The sequence below is a fragment of the Oncorhynchus mykiss genome, chromosome 5 (genome assembly GCF_057628025.1).
Source record: "Oncorhynchus mykiss isolate SJ-2025 chromosome 5, ASM5762802v1, whole genome shotgun sequence".
Classification (NCBI taxonomy): domain Eukaryota; kingdom Metazoa; phylum Chordata; class Actinopteri; order Salmoniformes; family Salmonidae; genus Oncorhynchus; species Oncorhynchus mykiss.
The window spans coordinates 55,256,199-55,270,773 of NC_143026.1; the positions used below are offsets into that span (position 1 = coordinate 55,256,199).

General features: G+C 46.3%; 1 protein-coding gene across 1 annotated transcript; it reads left to right on the plus strand.

The window, feature by feature from the left end:
- Positions 1 to 3,589: 3,589 nt before the first annotated feature.
- On the plus strand, positions 3,590 to 6,004 carry LOC110524030 (transcription factor HES-1). The gene is made up of 4 exons (XM_021603322.3): positions 3,590 to 4,383; positions 4,537 to 4,632; positions 4,776 to 4,863; positions 5,174 to 6,004. Exons 1-4 carry the CDS (start codon positions 4,243 to 4,245, stop codon positions 5,683 to 5,685), a joined length of 837 nt encoding a protein of 278 aa, XP_021458997.2. The 5' UTR covers positions 3,590 to 4,242; the 3' UTR covers positions 5,686 to 6,004.
- Positions 6,005 to 14,575: the final 8,571 nt, after the last annotated feature.

Here is a 14,575-nt window from a genome sequence, read left to right on the forward strand (position 1 = left end):
AATGCATAAACCACATCCTGAGTATTTTTTTTTTTGTATTTACCTATTAGCGGTGTTTCTGTACCACATGAGTTGGTGTTTCCTAAAGAAATGGCTACTGGATTGATGCAAATAATCATGATATCATTCTGACAGGTAGGCTACTTTGTAGCTAGTGTGGTTGCGACCCATCATTCATGTTTTGAGCCCCACCTGTTTGTAAACAAATATATACAGTACCAGTCAAAAGTTTGGACACACCTACTCATTCAAGGGTTTTTCTTTTTTTAAACTATTTTCTACATTGTAGAATAATAGTGAAGACATCAAAACTATGAAATAACACACATGGAATCATGTAGTAAGCAAAAAAGTGTTAAACAAATCCAAATATATTTTATATTTGAGATTCTTCAAAGTATCCACCCTTTGCCTTGATGACAGCGTTGCACACTTTCGGCATTCTCTCAACCGGCTTCACCTGGAATGCTTTTCCAACAGTCTTGAAGGAGTTCCCACATATACTGAGCACTTGTTGGCTGCTTTTCCTCCACTTGAACTCATCCCAAACCATCTCAATTGGTTTGAGGTCGGATGATTGTGGAGGCCAGGTCATCTGATGCAGCACTCCATTACTGTCTTTCTTACAGAGCCTGGAGGTGTGTTTTGGGTCATTGTCCTGTTGAAAAACAAATGATAGTCCCACTAAGCACAAATCAGATGGGATGGTGTATCACTGCAGAATGCTGTGGTAGCCATGCTGGATAAGTGTGCTTTGAATTCTAAATAAATCACAGACTGTGTCATCAGTAAAGCACCCCCACACCATCACTCCTCCTCCTCCATGCTTCATGGTGGGAACCACACATGCGGAAATAATCCGTTCACCTACTATGCATCTCACGAAGACACGACGGTTGAATCCAAAAATCTCAAATTTGGACTCATCAGACCAAAGGACAGATTTCCATCGGTCTATTGTCCATTGCTCGTGTTTCTTGGCCCAAGCAAGTCTCTTCTTCTTAGGAAAATACGGAGCATAGGGGTTGGTAATGTTCTCTTGTTGCGCCGTGATTGGCTCAGTGTTCTGTCACTCAAGGGGACACTACTTCAACACAAAATCTACAGGGAGAGCACAAAAATTCAAGCCCCATAGGTGCTGACATAGAGTTACATTAGAAGTGCCCATCCAAGAAGACTCAAGGTCATTGGCCACAGATAAAATTATGTCAAATCACATTACATCTACCGTAGCTTTGACTGGACTGATTATGTTAACATCATACTTTCAAAATCTTAGCTAGCAAGCTAGACGAGCAGACATCTCCACAAATCACGTCAAAAATCTACCTGCAAATCCTTTTCAATCCTTGTCAAATGAAGAGAAATTATAAATAAAATGTATTGGTGCTCATTGGCCATTGGACAAAAACATTGCATAACAAGTTGGAAATTGCAAATTCAACAATGAGTGGTTTGGAAGGAATCAGTGGCTAACTGCAAGCGTTGTAAAGCAATCACTACCCTGCTATTCAGTGGAGTGGGTGAAGGGTCCAAGTCGGGGTTCAAGGGTCTCTTTTCCAAACATTCAACACCATGGGCCAGAAAAGTTTGAACACATTGGCCATGTGTCAGTCCAGCATGACTTCTGCCACATTCAAAACAACGGTAAACTCGGATCTGGGAAATCTCAGACTTCAGTGAGTTCAAGACGTTTTGAACGGTCTTATAACGGATATTTACATCTCTGTCCACGAAACCTCTGGTAAATGCATTTTAGAACAGCGTTGCACTTTTGCAAAATTGCATTTTGGAACATTCGCGCGAATGCCTACCAATGCGCTTAAAATGTGAAGAAATCGTCGTTTTCAACATTTAAACTGAACATTCTGATCTGTTCCATCAGCCTTTTTAATTGAAACGGCGTGAACCTCCACTACGCTACTTCGGTATGTATCAGTGGGGGTTGAGAAGTGAACATAAGCAAAGCCCACGGAAAATGAGTGGGTGTATGTCGTATACCTGCGTATACCCCCTCCTACACCACTGGTGTATGCGACTAATACTCTTTGTTTTGACATGTTTTTATTTTTAATCACTGATTTTACACCATAATATTTAGACCCTTACCAAAAAGGAATGCTTTGCAATTACGCACAAAACCGAATTGGACACACTGTTGCCATATATTCCATTTTCGAAAGTATCGAATTTAATGCGTATATTTTTTTTTAGGTGCTTGTGAAAGTTTACAGCTGGAGTGCTCCTAGGCAACGCTCTCTGCTGAGTCTATCGAATTCTTGATCTTGCGGGCAGCCGCGAGCAACATCCCGCAGCAGCGCCTTCCCCAGTCGCTTGCGCGCCACGTGTCGCGGGGTTCTGCAGCAGCTGGAGATCACGCCCGCACATCATACAACCAGGGGAACCCACTGAGGAGCGCGCACGCCCCGGGCTGACGGAGAGAGCAGAGCATACACAACCCCTGCCTTTCTGTCGTTAACGGCTCTATGCTATTACTATTGCATGGGGCACAGAACATAATTATTGTGTAAAAGTTGAAAATATTGAGTTTATGATTTTTAAACAATTATATAATAAAACATTATGGACTTTTAAACTTTTATTTACAAAACCTCCTGCGGGATTTAGTCGGCGTCGCGCACACTTTTCTTGACTTCCCATGACTGGATTTAAGTGTCGGCTATATTCACTTCAAATAGCCTAACTATGTTTATATAATCGTCAGTCTGTATTTTTTGTTGAATTACTAGTTTTTCAAGTGTAATAACTTGGGAATTACTAAATGTATGTGTTAAAACTATCTGTGTGGGGGAAATTATCCTAACAATTAAATTTACAGCTCTAGCTTGCGTCTGTCTCTCCGATAAGGATAAGGAAATGTAATTATGACCTGAAATTCAATGCGTAGCCTAACTTCTGCCCGACCAAAGGCGATGCAGGCAATGCATCGCTCTAATCGTGTGCTCTCACTCAGAAATATCTCTGCTCTGGCTCGCATTCCGATAAGCCCGATCGAGCTCTCAGTAGGCGTGGTTTTCCCAGGCTTTTAAAACAGCAGCTGCTATTTACCTTCCCTGTAATGTAAACCACCACCGCCACCCCTAGCCCGGCAGCCAAACCTCAACCACTGCGCTCATAAAACATCCTGGCACGTGCTCCACATTCACAATAGCGCTCGCATGCCGACAGATGTCAAAACGCCAAATTTGTACAGCGGTGGGGCGCATTAAAGAAATACTGCTCCAATCTTGACAGGTTAAAGTTGAGATGGTTCTTGATCTCACGCAGTGCAAAACTTGATCGAGGTTGTAGTTCTCAGCCTCACTGCAACACAGGGCAATCTAAGAGGAGACAGCCAGGTTCTTTCCCCAAGATCACATCTAATGATATAAACTGTAACAATACTAGGTTATTACATAATAGCCTAAAAGTAGGCCCGCACTGCTGTTAAGAACTATACATTTGGTTTCTTGAACCATTGCATAAATTACTTAAACTATGCTATTTCCTTAAACACTATTGTTGGAATAGGCTATCTTCTGTGAATGTACCACATTTACCGGCTTGTAGTCCACAGGTATGTGGAAGTATAATACAAGCAGCCTATGTGGAAAAGTGTATTGTTTGTATAGTTCTATTGGGTGCTATAGCCACTATTATCGTGTGTAGAGTGTTCCCCTCCTGTGCGTATCGCCTGAAAGTTGGGGATCAGCATGCCAAGTCAAGTCAGCCCTGCACTCTGTGCTGGTAGTCAGGGGCTCAAGTGTTAATATGTAAACGGAATGATTGAAGGCAGTCCCGGTTGTGCCCTAAACCCGGCTGCGCGCCATTGGCCACCCGCTCAAACGCCAAACAACCAATGGAAGAGCGCTGAACACGAGCCATCCTCCCCTCCGGCCGCGTGTCCCTCACGCTGATTGGTAGAAAGTTACTGTGGGAAAGAAAGTTTGGGAAGTTTCACACGAGCCGTTCGCGTGCAGTCCCAGATATAAATAAGACCAACACGAAGTGCCTTTACATTCTACTCAGACGCAGCGTCCGTTGGCAGACAGTGGTCTTTCGACTCCGTGACATAATTCAGCCCTCTCTTGGGGACAGTTGTCTCTCGCGCATAGGTGCACCACCACACAGAAAGGATTTTGTTCCTCCGGAATTTGGAATTTTATAAGAGGGTACTGCGAAGAAGTGCCGACTGCTTGTCAATAACCACCAACAGTGGACTGTAATACCGAGTTGCCGTGCATGTGTGGAAGGGATATTTCAGACGGACAGAAGATGCCTGCCGATTTAATGGAAAAAAACTCATCCTCTCCGGTTGCTGCTACCCCAGCCAGCATGAACACGACACCTGATAAACCCAAGACGGCTTCCGAGCACAGGAAGGTTAGTACTCGGTCAAAGCATTTTTACAAATGCCGAAATTCTCTCCCCGCCTCTCCAAAATTACACACGAGCTGGTATAGCGAAACATGACCCATTCATCCACCTTGAGCAAGTTCCATCATTCTAACAATTGATTTGATTTGTTTTCTCTAGTCATCCAAACCTATCATGGAGAAAAGGAGAAGAGCCAGAATCAACGAAAGCTTGGGACAGTTGAAAACACTTATCCTGGACGCGCTCAAAAAAGATGTAAGTGTTTTGTCTATTACCCTCATAACAAATTAATTATTACCATCTCAATACTATATGAACTCTATTGGAAACCTTAACGCCTAATACAATTTCCATCGGACAATCTTCAAGCCTAACAATATGACTCTTCTACATTACAGAGCTCTAGACACTCAAAACTTGAAAAGGCAGACATCCTGGAGATGACGGTCAAACATCTCCGGAACCTCCAGAGAGCGCAAATGACTGGTAAGTGACTGTAGCTGCTCGCTGAATACCCGGGGTGATTTCTTCCGGACGTCCTTCTGCGGATTAGATAATGATAAGAAGGCGGTAGTCGGGTTGCAGATCTTGGCCCACATCCTCACTCCCATATTGTCTCGGAATATAGCTATTGAATAGACTACTATATCTCAATTAACATCCCATTTAAGTTAGCCATCGGTGAGCCTTGGAATATAAATTTTTAGTTTGAGCAATGTTCGTGTTCGCAATTCAAATTTGTATCATTTTTCTCGATACTCTCAGTGGTTTATAATTGTCTCTCTTTCTCCCAAAGCTGCGTTGAACACTGATCCCACCGTGCTGGGGAAATACAGAGCTGGATTCAGCGAGTGCACGAATGAAGTCACCCGGTTCCTATCCACCTGCGAGGGGGTTAACACCGAGGTCAGGACGCGGCTTCTCGGTCACTTGGCCAGTTGCATGACGCAGATCAACGCGATGAACTACCCCACACAGCACCAGATTTCAGCCGGGCCTCCCCACCCCTCCTTCGGCCAGTCCATGGTACAGATGCCCAACTCATCTCCGCAAGGCAACGTGATGCCCCTGCCTTGTAAAGGTGGCTCTCCCCAGAGCATGTCACCAGAAGCCACTAAAGTATACGGCGGTTTCCAGCTCGTACCTGCCACAGACGGACAATTCGCCTTCCTCATCCCCAACGCAGCTTTTGCACCCAACGGTCCGGTTATCCCGGTGTATGCGAACCAGGTCAACACGCCTGTTCCAGCGGCAGTGTCCCCCGGTGCACCGACAGGCAACTCGGACTCAGTGTGGCGACCCTGGTAGATAATAAATAAATAAAAAATACATATTGAAAATACTTTTCTAATGACACTCAGTTCGATCGTTGTTCAATGTTACAAAACATTTGTTTTGATTTTGTTTTTGTACTTTCAATGCGTTAAGATGAAAAGATGCACTATATTTGTATAGCTTATGAGGGAGTGAAGTTCATATTGGAATGAGATTTGTATTGTTGAAGTCTTTTCACTGCATTTTATATTCGAGGTGTCTTTTGTACTGTGTGATGCCAAAGATATGTTGAATGCCCTTAACGTAATTCTTCGTTTTGGAAGACAAATAAATTTGTAAAGATATTGAAAAACATCTGCTATGATTTTGTCAACAGAAACCTGACCACCAAATAATGGCCTACATAATTCTTCACTTTTGTTTTGAGCTGTGTAGCGAAGATACACTTGAGAATAATGTGTTATACATTCTATAAGAGAAAATGGCTATCATATTCTACCAATATTTTTTGCGCAAAAGTCATATTTGATATTGAGTTGTGCATAATCGTTTATGTTCTGCTGCGCGCAAAACCCATGCACATTCAACCAATTGTAAACTAAACACAGCCACTTGTTGCTCCAGGAATGGATCACAATTGAGTCTTATGTTGCGTAAAAGTAGATCATTTTTCGCACCAACACTTGCATACAAGTGTCATAGACTATGAAGTGGGGTATTTCATTTTATACACAAACATTTTGCGTAAAATGCCATCGCACAAAGACCGTTGCTTCTGGCTTCTTTCAACAAGAAACGTGCCTGATTTGAACCAGAGTTGCCCAGGTGTATCCGAATCCAGGTGTTGCTCGGTGAGATGAGAGGTGAGGAGAGGAGGGGGAGAGAGGGAAACAACACTGAACATGTGTGAAATAATGTGGCCCTTTAGGCCTGAAGGGGATACCAGTTTGATAAAAATTATATTCCTAAAAATTACTTTCGACAATTATTCTCAAAGATCACATATATCCAAGATATTATTTAAGTTTTTGTCCTTGAATAATTGTATTTGTAGGCTAACTTTGAATTAGTTATATCAACATCTCTCCCGCTGTTCATGTCATAAGTGGCCAATGAACCTTGAATAAAAATGTATTATTTTAATTTGTGTAACACCAACGAATGTTATTTTATCCACATAATCAGATGAGACTATTGTTGACAATATGTCAAGTATATGTGAGTCGAACTTTTGAACAGGAAAGCCTGTTTTGAAGAGGGACGGCTCATTTTTACCTTTTGCAGCGGAGATAGCGAGTGTTCAAGGATTTCAGAAGTCATGTGCGCCACCTAGCAACACAGGAAGGAAGCGCAATCTGATTGCGGTAGTATTGATGAATGGTTACTACCAGATATCAGCCACGTTAGCCCCTGTCATATAAGTAAGTGTATGGTCCTCACGTCTCGTGTAAAATGTTGACCTTGGTTGAAATGCAAGATATCAATACATAGACTATACTTATAATAGGCCTATATTATTATATTCACAGGACAACGTATCATTTACGTTGATGCATGGCAGAGACCTGATGAAAAAGATACCGGAACCGTTCTATGGTAAGTGCCTTACTCAATGACGACACAGAATATAAAAAAAGACTGCACGGTAGATTACATTTCTTCATCTGGGATTTGATGTCACTCGGCTGTACATGAAATGGACAGTAACCTCTCACTCATGTGATCCCTAAACATTCTTACCTTTCCCCCAAATATGCAGATCGAAATATAGGCTACATTTGAAGTACTTCAGGTAGTGTTTTAAAAAGAACCTTCAGCAGAGGCATTGTAACTAGTGACCTGTCCAGGGAGTGCGCTAGTACATCAAGTTGCCTCACGCTACAGAATAAGAAGAAAGTCTATGGGCCGTAATGACTCGGCTTACTTTACAGGCAATGTATTGGAATGCACTCTATGTGTTGCTTTTACTTTGTCAGTGGCTCATACACTATATGACCAAAAGTATGTGGACACCTGCTCGTCGAACATCTCATTCCAAAATCAGGGGACATTAATATGGAGTTGGTCCCCCCCCCCCCCCCTTTGCTGCTATAACAGCCTCCACTCTTCTGGGAAGGCTTTCCACTAGATGTTGGAACATTTCTGCTGGGACCTGCTTCCATTCAGCCACGAGAGCATTAGTGAGATCGGGCACTGATGTTGGGCGAGTAGGCCCTGGATCGCAGTCTGCATCGCAATTCATCCCAAAGGTGTTCAACGAAGTTGAGGTCAGGGCCCTGTGCGGTGTGTAAGTCAAGTTCTTCCACACCCATCCTGACAAACCATTTCTGTATGGACCTCGCTTTGTGCTCGGGGGCATTGTCATGCTGAAACAGGAAAGGGCCTTCCCCACACTGTTGCCACAAAGTTGGAAGCACAGAATCGTCTAGAATGTCATTGTATGCTGTATCGTTAAGATTTCTATTCACTGGAACTAAGGGGTTTATCCCGAACCATGAAAAACATGCATTGGGGCAGGTAGTGTTCTGCTGGCATCATCCATCGGACTGCCAGATGGTGAAGCATCATTCATCACTCCAGAGAACGCGTTTCCACTGTTCCAGAGTCCAATGGCGGTGAGTTTTACACCACTCTAGTCGACGCTTGCATTACACATGGTGATCTTAAGCTTGTGTGCGGCTGCTCAGCCATGGAAACCCATTTCATGATCCCGACGAACAGTGCTTGTGCTGACATTGCTTCCAGAGGCAGTTTGGAACTCGGTAGTGGGTGTTGCAACCGAGGACAAACGATTTTTACTCGCTTCTCGCTTCAGCACTCGGCGGTCCCGTTCTGTGAGCTTGTGTCGCCTACCACTTCGCAGCTGAGCCGTTGTTGCTCCTAGACTTTTCCACTTCACAATAACAGCACTTACAGTTGACCAGGGCAGCCTTCGCAGGGCAGAAGTTTGAACGAACTGAATTGTTGGAAAGGTGTCATTCTATGACGGTGCCACGTTGAAAGTCACTGAGATCTCCGGTACCGGTCATTCTACTGCCAGTGTTTGTCTATGGAGCTTGCATGGCCGTGTGCTCGATTGTGTACACCTGTCAGCAACGGGTATGGCTGAAATAGCCAAATTCACTCATTTGAAGGGGTGTCCAAATACTTTTGTGTATATAGTGTGTCTCTGGGCAGAGAGTGCAGTGAGCAAACCCTGTACTGCCTCATTTGTTTAATGTCTTTGTTCTGAGGAACACCTTGATGCTAAGAAGTGACAGAGGGAAGACATGCTAAACACTGCTGCCACAGCGGCCATGCGGGGAGCGTTCTGCCCAGGTGTGTGCCGCCTCCAGCTATTCAAGTGTGGTCATTTCAAGGGGGGCACCGCAGGTGTTTGCAATTACCAATCTGCTAAGAGGCAGAAAGTGTGGCTAAGTGCCATCATTTTACATTTCCATCACACCTTTAACAGGGCCGGGGCTGCGCTATTAAAGCCATGTGTTTGTTGGACGTTGGAGACAGGACAGGCTACCACTCTGGGTAACACAGTCAGTCCCTGTGAGCCAGAGGTCCCCCCTAACCCCCCCCCCCCCCCCCCACACACACACACACACCTACCCGCCCACCATTACACACAACGTTCCCACAACGTCCCATGTCCACAGCCCATTTCCTGTCCTAGCCCAGGGCCACAGCTGGATGCGGGCTGTCTGGGAGGCACGTGGTGCAACCCGGACGACACCCAGCTGCCTCCCCCCTCCACCTCCCTTCCTCACATCTACCTCCCCCCAATCATCATCATCAGCCCCCCCCCCACTCCAGATAACAGCTTTACGAGGCTCTCCGATTACCAAGCGCAGTGGCTACGCAGCCGAACTGACCGCACACATGTCACAACATGACCGGGGGGGGGGGGGGGGGGGGGGTTAGCTGCCATGCGTGTCCATTAACATTTCCCACACTCCGCGCGCATGCAAAATAAAAAAAAACTCTGCTTCCTCCTTGGCTCCTAAGTGCTACCATATGGTGCGATCTCTCTCTCTCCCTCTCTCTCTCTCTCTCTCTCTCTCTCTCTCTCTCTCGCTCTCTCTCAGCCCGTCACTTGGGCTGTCTTTGATTGCAGCCCAGACAAGCACGAGCTTTATGATTTAAGCCTAGGGCTTGCTGTACCAAGCCCTGGACTCATTTTGAAGCCAAACCCCCCCCCCCCCCCCCCCCCCCCCCATCTCCCCTCCTCACCCTTCCCCTCGCGCCCCTCCTGCAGTTGCAAGAGAAGGCTGTTTTCTGGCAGGAAATGAATAGCTCCCAGATGAGCGCAGGAACCTGAGAGGTCGTGAGAACGAGGCGAACCCCCTTCTGCAGCCGGCCTGTTGCCAGCCGCCGGGGGAATGTGGGAGAGCGTCTCTCTGACACACGCGTCAACCCTCCCTCCCCGCTCTCCCTCCCTGCTGCCTCTCTCCCTGCCTCACTGGCTGCCTGGACTGGCCTGGAAACTGGCCTGACTGACAAGGCAGCAGCCCCGGAGTAGGGCAGAGCGGACAAGGGGAAGGAGGGAGGCAGGGTGAGGGTAGGGTGGAGGGGGTTGGCAGGAAGTGCTGGATCTCTGCTGCACCCAGTCCTAGTTTTCGCACGCACGCATGCACACACACACACACACACACACACACACACACACTTTGACACCCTTCGTGTCTCCAAAGTGGCATTTTGTGGTACAATGCCTCTCAGAATTGTTTTTTTGGTATACATTTCTTGTCATTGTTGTTCGGAACCCATCGTGATGTTGTCAAGTTCGCCTCCCCCCAGCCCGTATGTTGGTTGTGCCTGTTGATCTGCCCTGTACGAAGCTCGCACGCGCGAGTTTGCATGCGCCCGCTTCACAAACACGCATGACTTGAGAGATGCGGTCACCGGTCAAGTGTGTCTAGCTAGCTAGCCGAGTTGAAATATCAACAGGACTGCCACAGCAGCATAACATTTAATTAACACCGGATAGCACTTGATTTAGCCTAAAACATCATAATATTGGGCCTGGTTGGCTGATAGGCGCAGCAGAGAGAGGCAGAGAGACATCGGCGTTGCACATGTACAGTGTGTCAGGTCAACAGCATCACAGGGTAGTCTACACTCTAGTTAACTACCATATTAAAATATCCACGTGAGCCACTAGCCAGCTAGCCATGTATTCAGTCAAAATGATGAATATTATATTAGAGTTTTTTTGATATGCGCGCTGAAGATGAACCCCCCCCCCCCCCCCTCCTCGTGTGCAAAACATTTTAGTGTCTCCCCTCTTGACGGAGACAATCATTCTAAGTTTCTTGCAGTTCTACACGTGTTGGCATGGGGCGTAGAGAAAATGTTGCAGTTTTCTGCCATGACTTATAATAATAATATGATAATATGATGTCTGAGTGAGAGTGACTAACAAAATCCATTTTGGCCCCCTGGAGGTCAGCGCCCCTGGGCACGTGCCCTTATGGTAATTCGGGCCATTGATTATTACAAGTTTAGATAGCTGGCTAGACAAACTTACCAATGAAAAAAAAAAAACATTTGCTGACATGGGCTAATTGAGTGACTGTCAGTGGGGGACATAACAAGAGGAAAAACTGCTGAGGCACAGACAGACAAATGTCTAAATTTCACCTACTATTCTAACTCTCAACAGTAAATTGAGATCCTGACTGACATTTGGGTCTGGGGCCCCTTAGAGGCCGGGGGCCCTAAGAGACCGCTTATGTCGCTTATGGATGGGGCTGGCCCTATACACACACAGATACAAACACACATACATACATCCCGGATCCAGCTCACACAGACTAACACACAGACTAACACACTCAGCCCTAACCAAACACACTTCGACAGGTGCTCCTGTGTTTCTCTCTCTCTCTTTCTCTCTCTCTCTACTCCAGCTGAGTTGAACTGATACGTATCATTCCTCATTCTGTTGATACGATTGAGGATTGATTAGTTGACTGAATGTGTCACAAATCAACATTGCTGTCGAGCTTTGGGGGTATAGGATTTAGGGTTTTCATTTCAACTAAAACACAACACAAGGTTCATCATTATATTATTTTTTAAACATGTCAAAGTTGTATTATGTTGTTTCAGCTGACTGCTGACTGGCTTACATCTATCTAACTCCCAATGGCATCACCTCTCTCTCTCTCCCCCACTCTCTCCCTCACTCTCTAACTCACTCTCTGCACCACCAGGCTCCCACAGCAACCTATGTGGCTCAAGTAAACAGGAATCAGATTTCGACACAACACCAGTGTTGTCTGTCAGCGTACCCACTTCTCCCCTAGCGCCCAGGCAAATAGCGCATCCGGCGGCCACAACAATAGCCCACCAGAGGGCTTTCTCTGCCGGGCCATTCAAACGTCAGCCACCGCGTTTGAAGTCTGAGATGCCTATGCTAATCAGCTAGCGATGGACGACTAGCGAGACAAGCTAGCTGGAGTTTTCTCACCAAACCCTCTGTCACAAAAAAAGGACTCTGGTCTCCCATACTCTTAGCAAAAAAAGGTGTTCTCTTGTACAGATAATGCTCCTTCAGCTGTCCCCATAGAACCCATTGGAGAACCCTTTTTGTTTCCAGGTAGAACCCTTTTGGGTTTCATGTAGGACCTTTCCCACAGAGGGTTCTACATGGAACCAAAAAGGGTTCTACATGGAACTAAAAAGGGTTCTCCCTGGAACCAATGAGGGTTCTCCTATGGCAGGGTTCCCCAACTCGAATTTGGCCCTCGGGTGGTTTCATTTATTCTGAGCAAAAAAATCTATAAAATGTAAGCAAGGTTTGAAATGATCATGTTTTAGTCAAATATGATCAGTTTGGGTTTCTTGCGGTCAATTTGCAGTCTACAAGTTATTTGTAATCATGTTCTGGCCCTCGACCATCCGGTCAAGCAGAAATCGGCCCGTGGCTGAATCTAGCTGATGATCCCTGTCCTATAGGGGACAGCTGAAGAACACTTTTGGAACACATAAAGGTGGTCTGTGTCACCCGTCGCTGCTTGTCCCTTGTTTCCTTCTCTCCTTCTCTAACCCAGAAGCCTTTAGAAGTGGCATTTTCCCTCCTTTTCCCCCCCCCACCCGCAGTCGGTCAACAAGTTGTTGAGGACGTGGAGGGACGGCGAGAGAAGGTGACATTGTAACATGGCAAACATGCCATCCCTCAGTCCGAATGTCGGCACGTCATGTTGCCTTTCAGCGTGACTGGGATGACTGTCACTGACTCATTGTAGGACCTGTCCTACAGCACTTACATGGGGTTCTCATGCTGACTGACGGGGGAGGGATCCATCCAAGGCCGTAACAACAAACACAGAGGCTGAGAGACAACAACTTATTCTTAACGGACGTCTAATCAAACGCCAAAGGACAAAGTTGAAAATGTTACCTGACGCACGCGCATACACACGCACGTACGCACACGCGCGCATCGTTGAATTACGACCCTAAAGACTTGAGGTCTTAAGTAAGTGGGCCTGCATGTCGTTCTATTGTCTTGTGTTCTTATGCATCAGGGCCGGTGTTCACAAAGTGTCCCAGAGAAGGAGTGCTGATCTAGTTTCAGAACCCCGCTCTTATTCGTTTTGATCTCAAGGGCAAAGCTGCTCCTACTTGTTTTATGAATGCGGGCCAGGACCTAGATAATCGGACAAACAGTACAGCACAGTCCCCAGATCAGTCGGTCAGTGTGTCTGGTCATGTTTCCATGTGTAGGATTATATGACAGGACGTTATCATGCTATAGTTCCCCAGTATTCCCTCCTGGTTTCTCAGCACTGCAGCCTACTGTCCCTCTGTTTTGTCTGGCTCCATGTTGCGAGTCTTTGGTTGGCAGCAACGTATGAGCCTCTCCGAGAGATAAAACTCCCAGGGGCGTGTCCCAAATGGAGGACAGGTTGCATGTGGCTCGGACAGAGAAATCCCTTATCAACAGAGGCTAGAAACCCAAATCCACATCACTCTAGGCACTGTAGGACATATCCACCGAGTGAATGCCCATACAGTATGTCAGTAAACACTGTCCCAAATTCAGTCCCAAATTGAGCGTCTTTCGGGGGTGCTTACATTATACCTCAATCCCCCAAAATCACATAGAGACAATTTTCTCCCAAAGCAGAGGCGTCTTTAATTTTTATTTTTTGATTTTCTGTTGGTTCCCATGAATGTCGGTGAGTCACGATAGAGACACATTGTATCATGCCAGAGCTCCGAACTGCTCCGAGCCGCCTGCTCTGAAACAGAGAGACATGAAATGGAATTATCCCACCTTCCTCTCACGCCGCGCACGCTAACCAGTCTAAGCCCGGCACGGCTGCTGTGGACCGCGGGCTAATCCTCTTTCCCCTTGCAGCCAGTGGCAGGAGATGGTGCTGAGCCGGAGCAGAGCTGGCCACCAAGATAGGGCCGCGCTGTGACGAGCCGCTAAAACCACCGTGCATGCAATCTCCTCCCGTGTGTGTGAGTGTGAAGGAGACTGTGAGTGTGTTTGTGTCTGTGTCTGTTTGTGAGAGCGTTCGAGCGTGTGTGTGTGACAGAGGGAGAGAAAATGTGTGTGTCTGTGTCTGTCTGTGAGAGCGTTTGAGCGTGTGTGCGTGACAGAGGGAGAGAAAATGTGTGTGTCTGTGTCTGTCTGTGAGAGCTTTTGAGCGTGTGTGCGTGTGTGCGTGACAGAGGGAGAGAACATGTGTGTGTCTGTGTCTGTCTGTGAGAGCTTTTGAGCGTGTGTGTGTGACAGAGAGAAAATGTGTGCCTATGTCTGTTTGTGAGAGAGTCTGAGCGTGTGTGTGTGACAGAGACAGAGAAAATGTGTGTGTCTTTGTGTGTGTGTGTGTGTGTGTTCTTGTCCATGTGTGTGGGTGTGAGACCATTTGAATGCTCGTGTGTATGTTGTTGTGTGTGTGTGTGTTCCATTCCA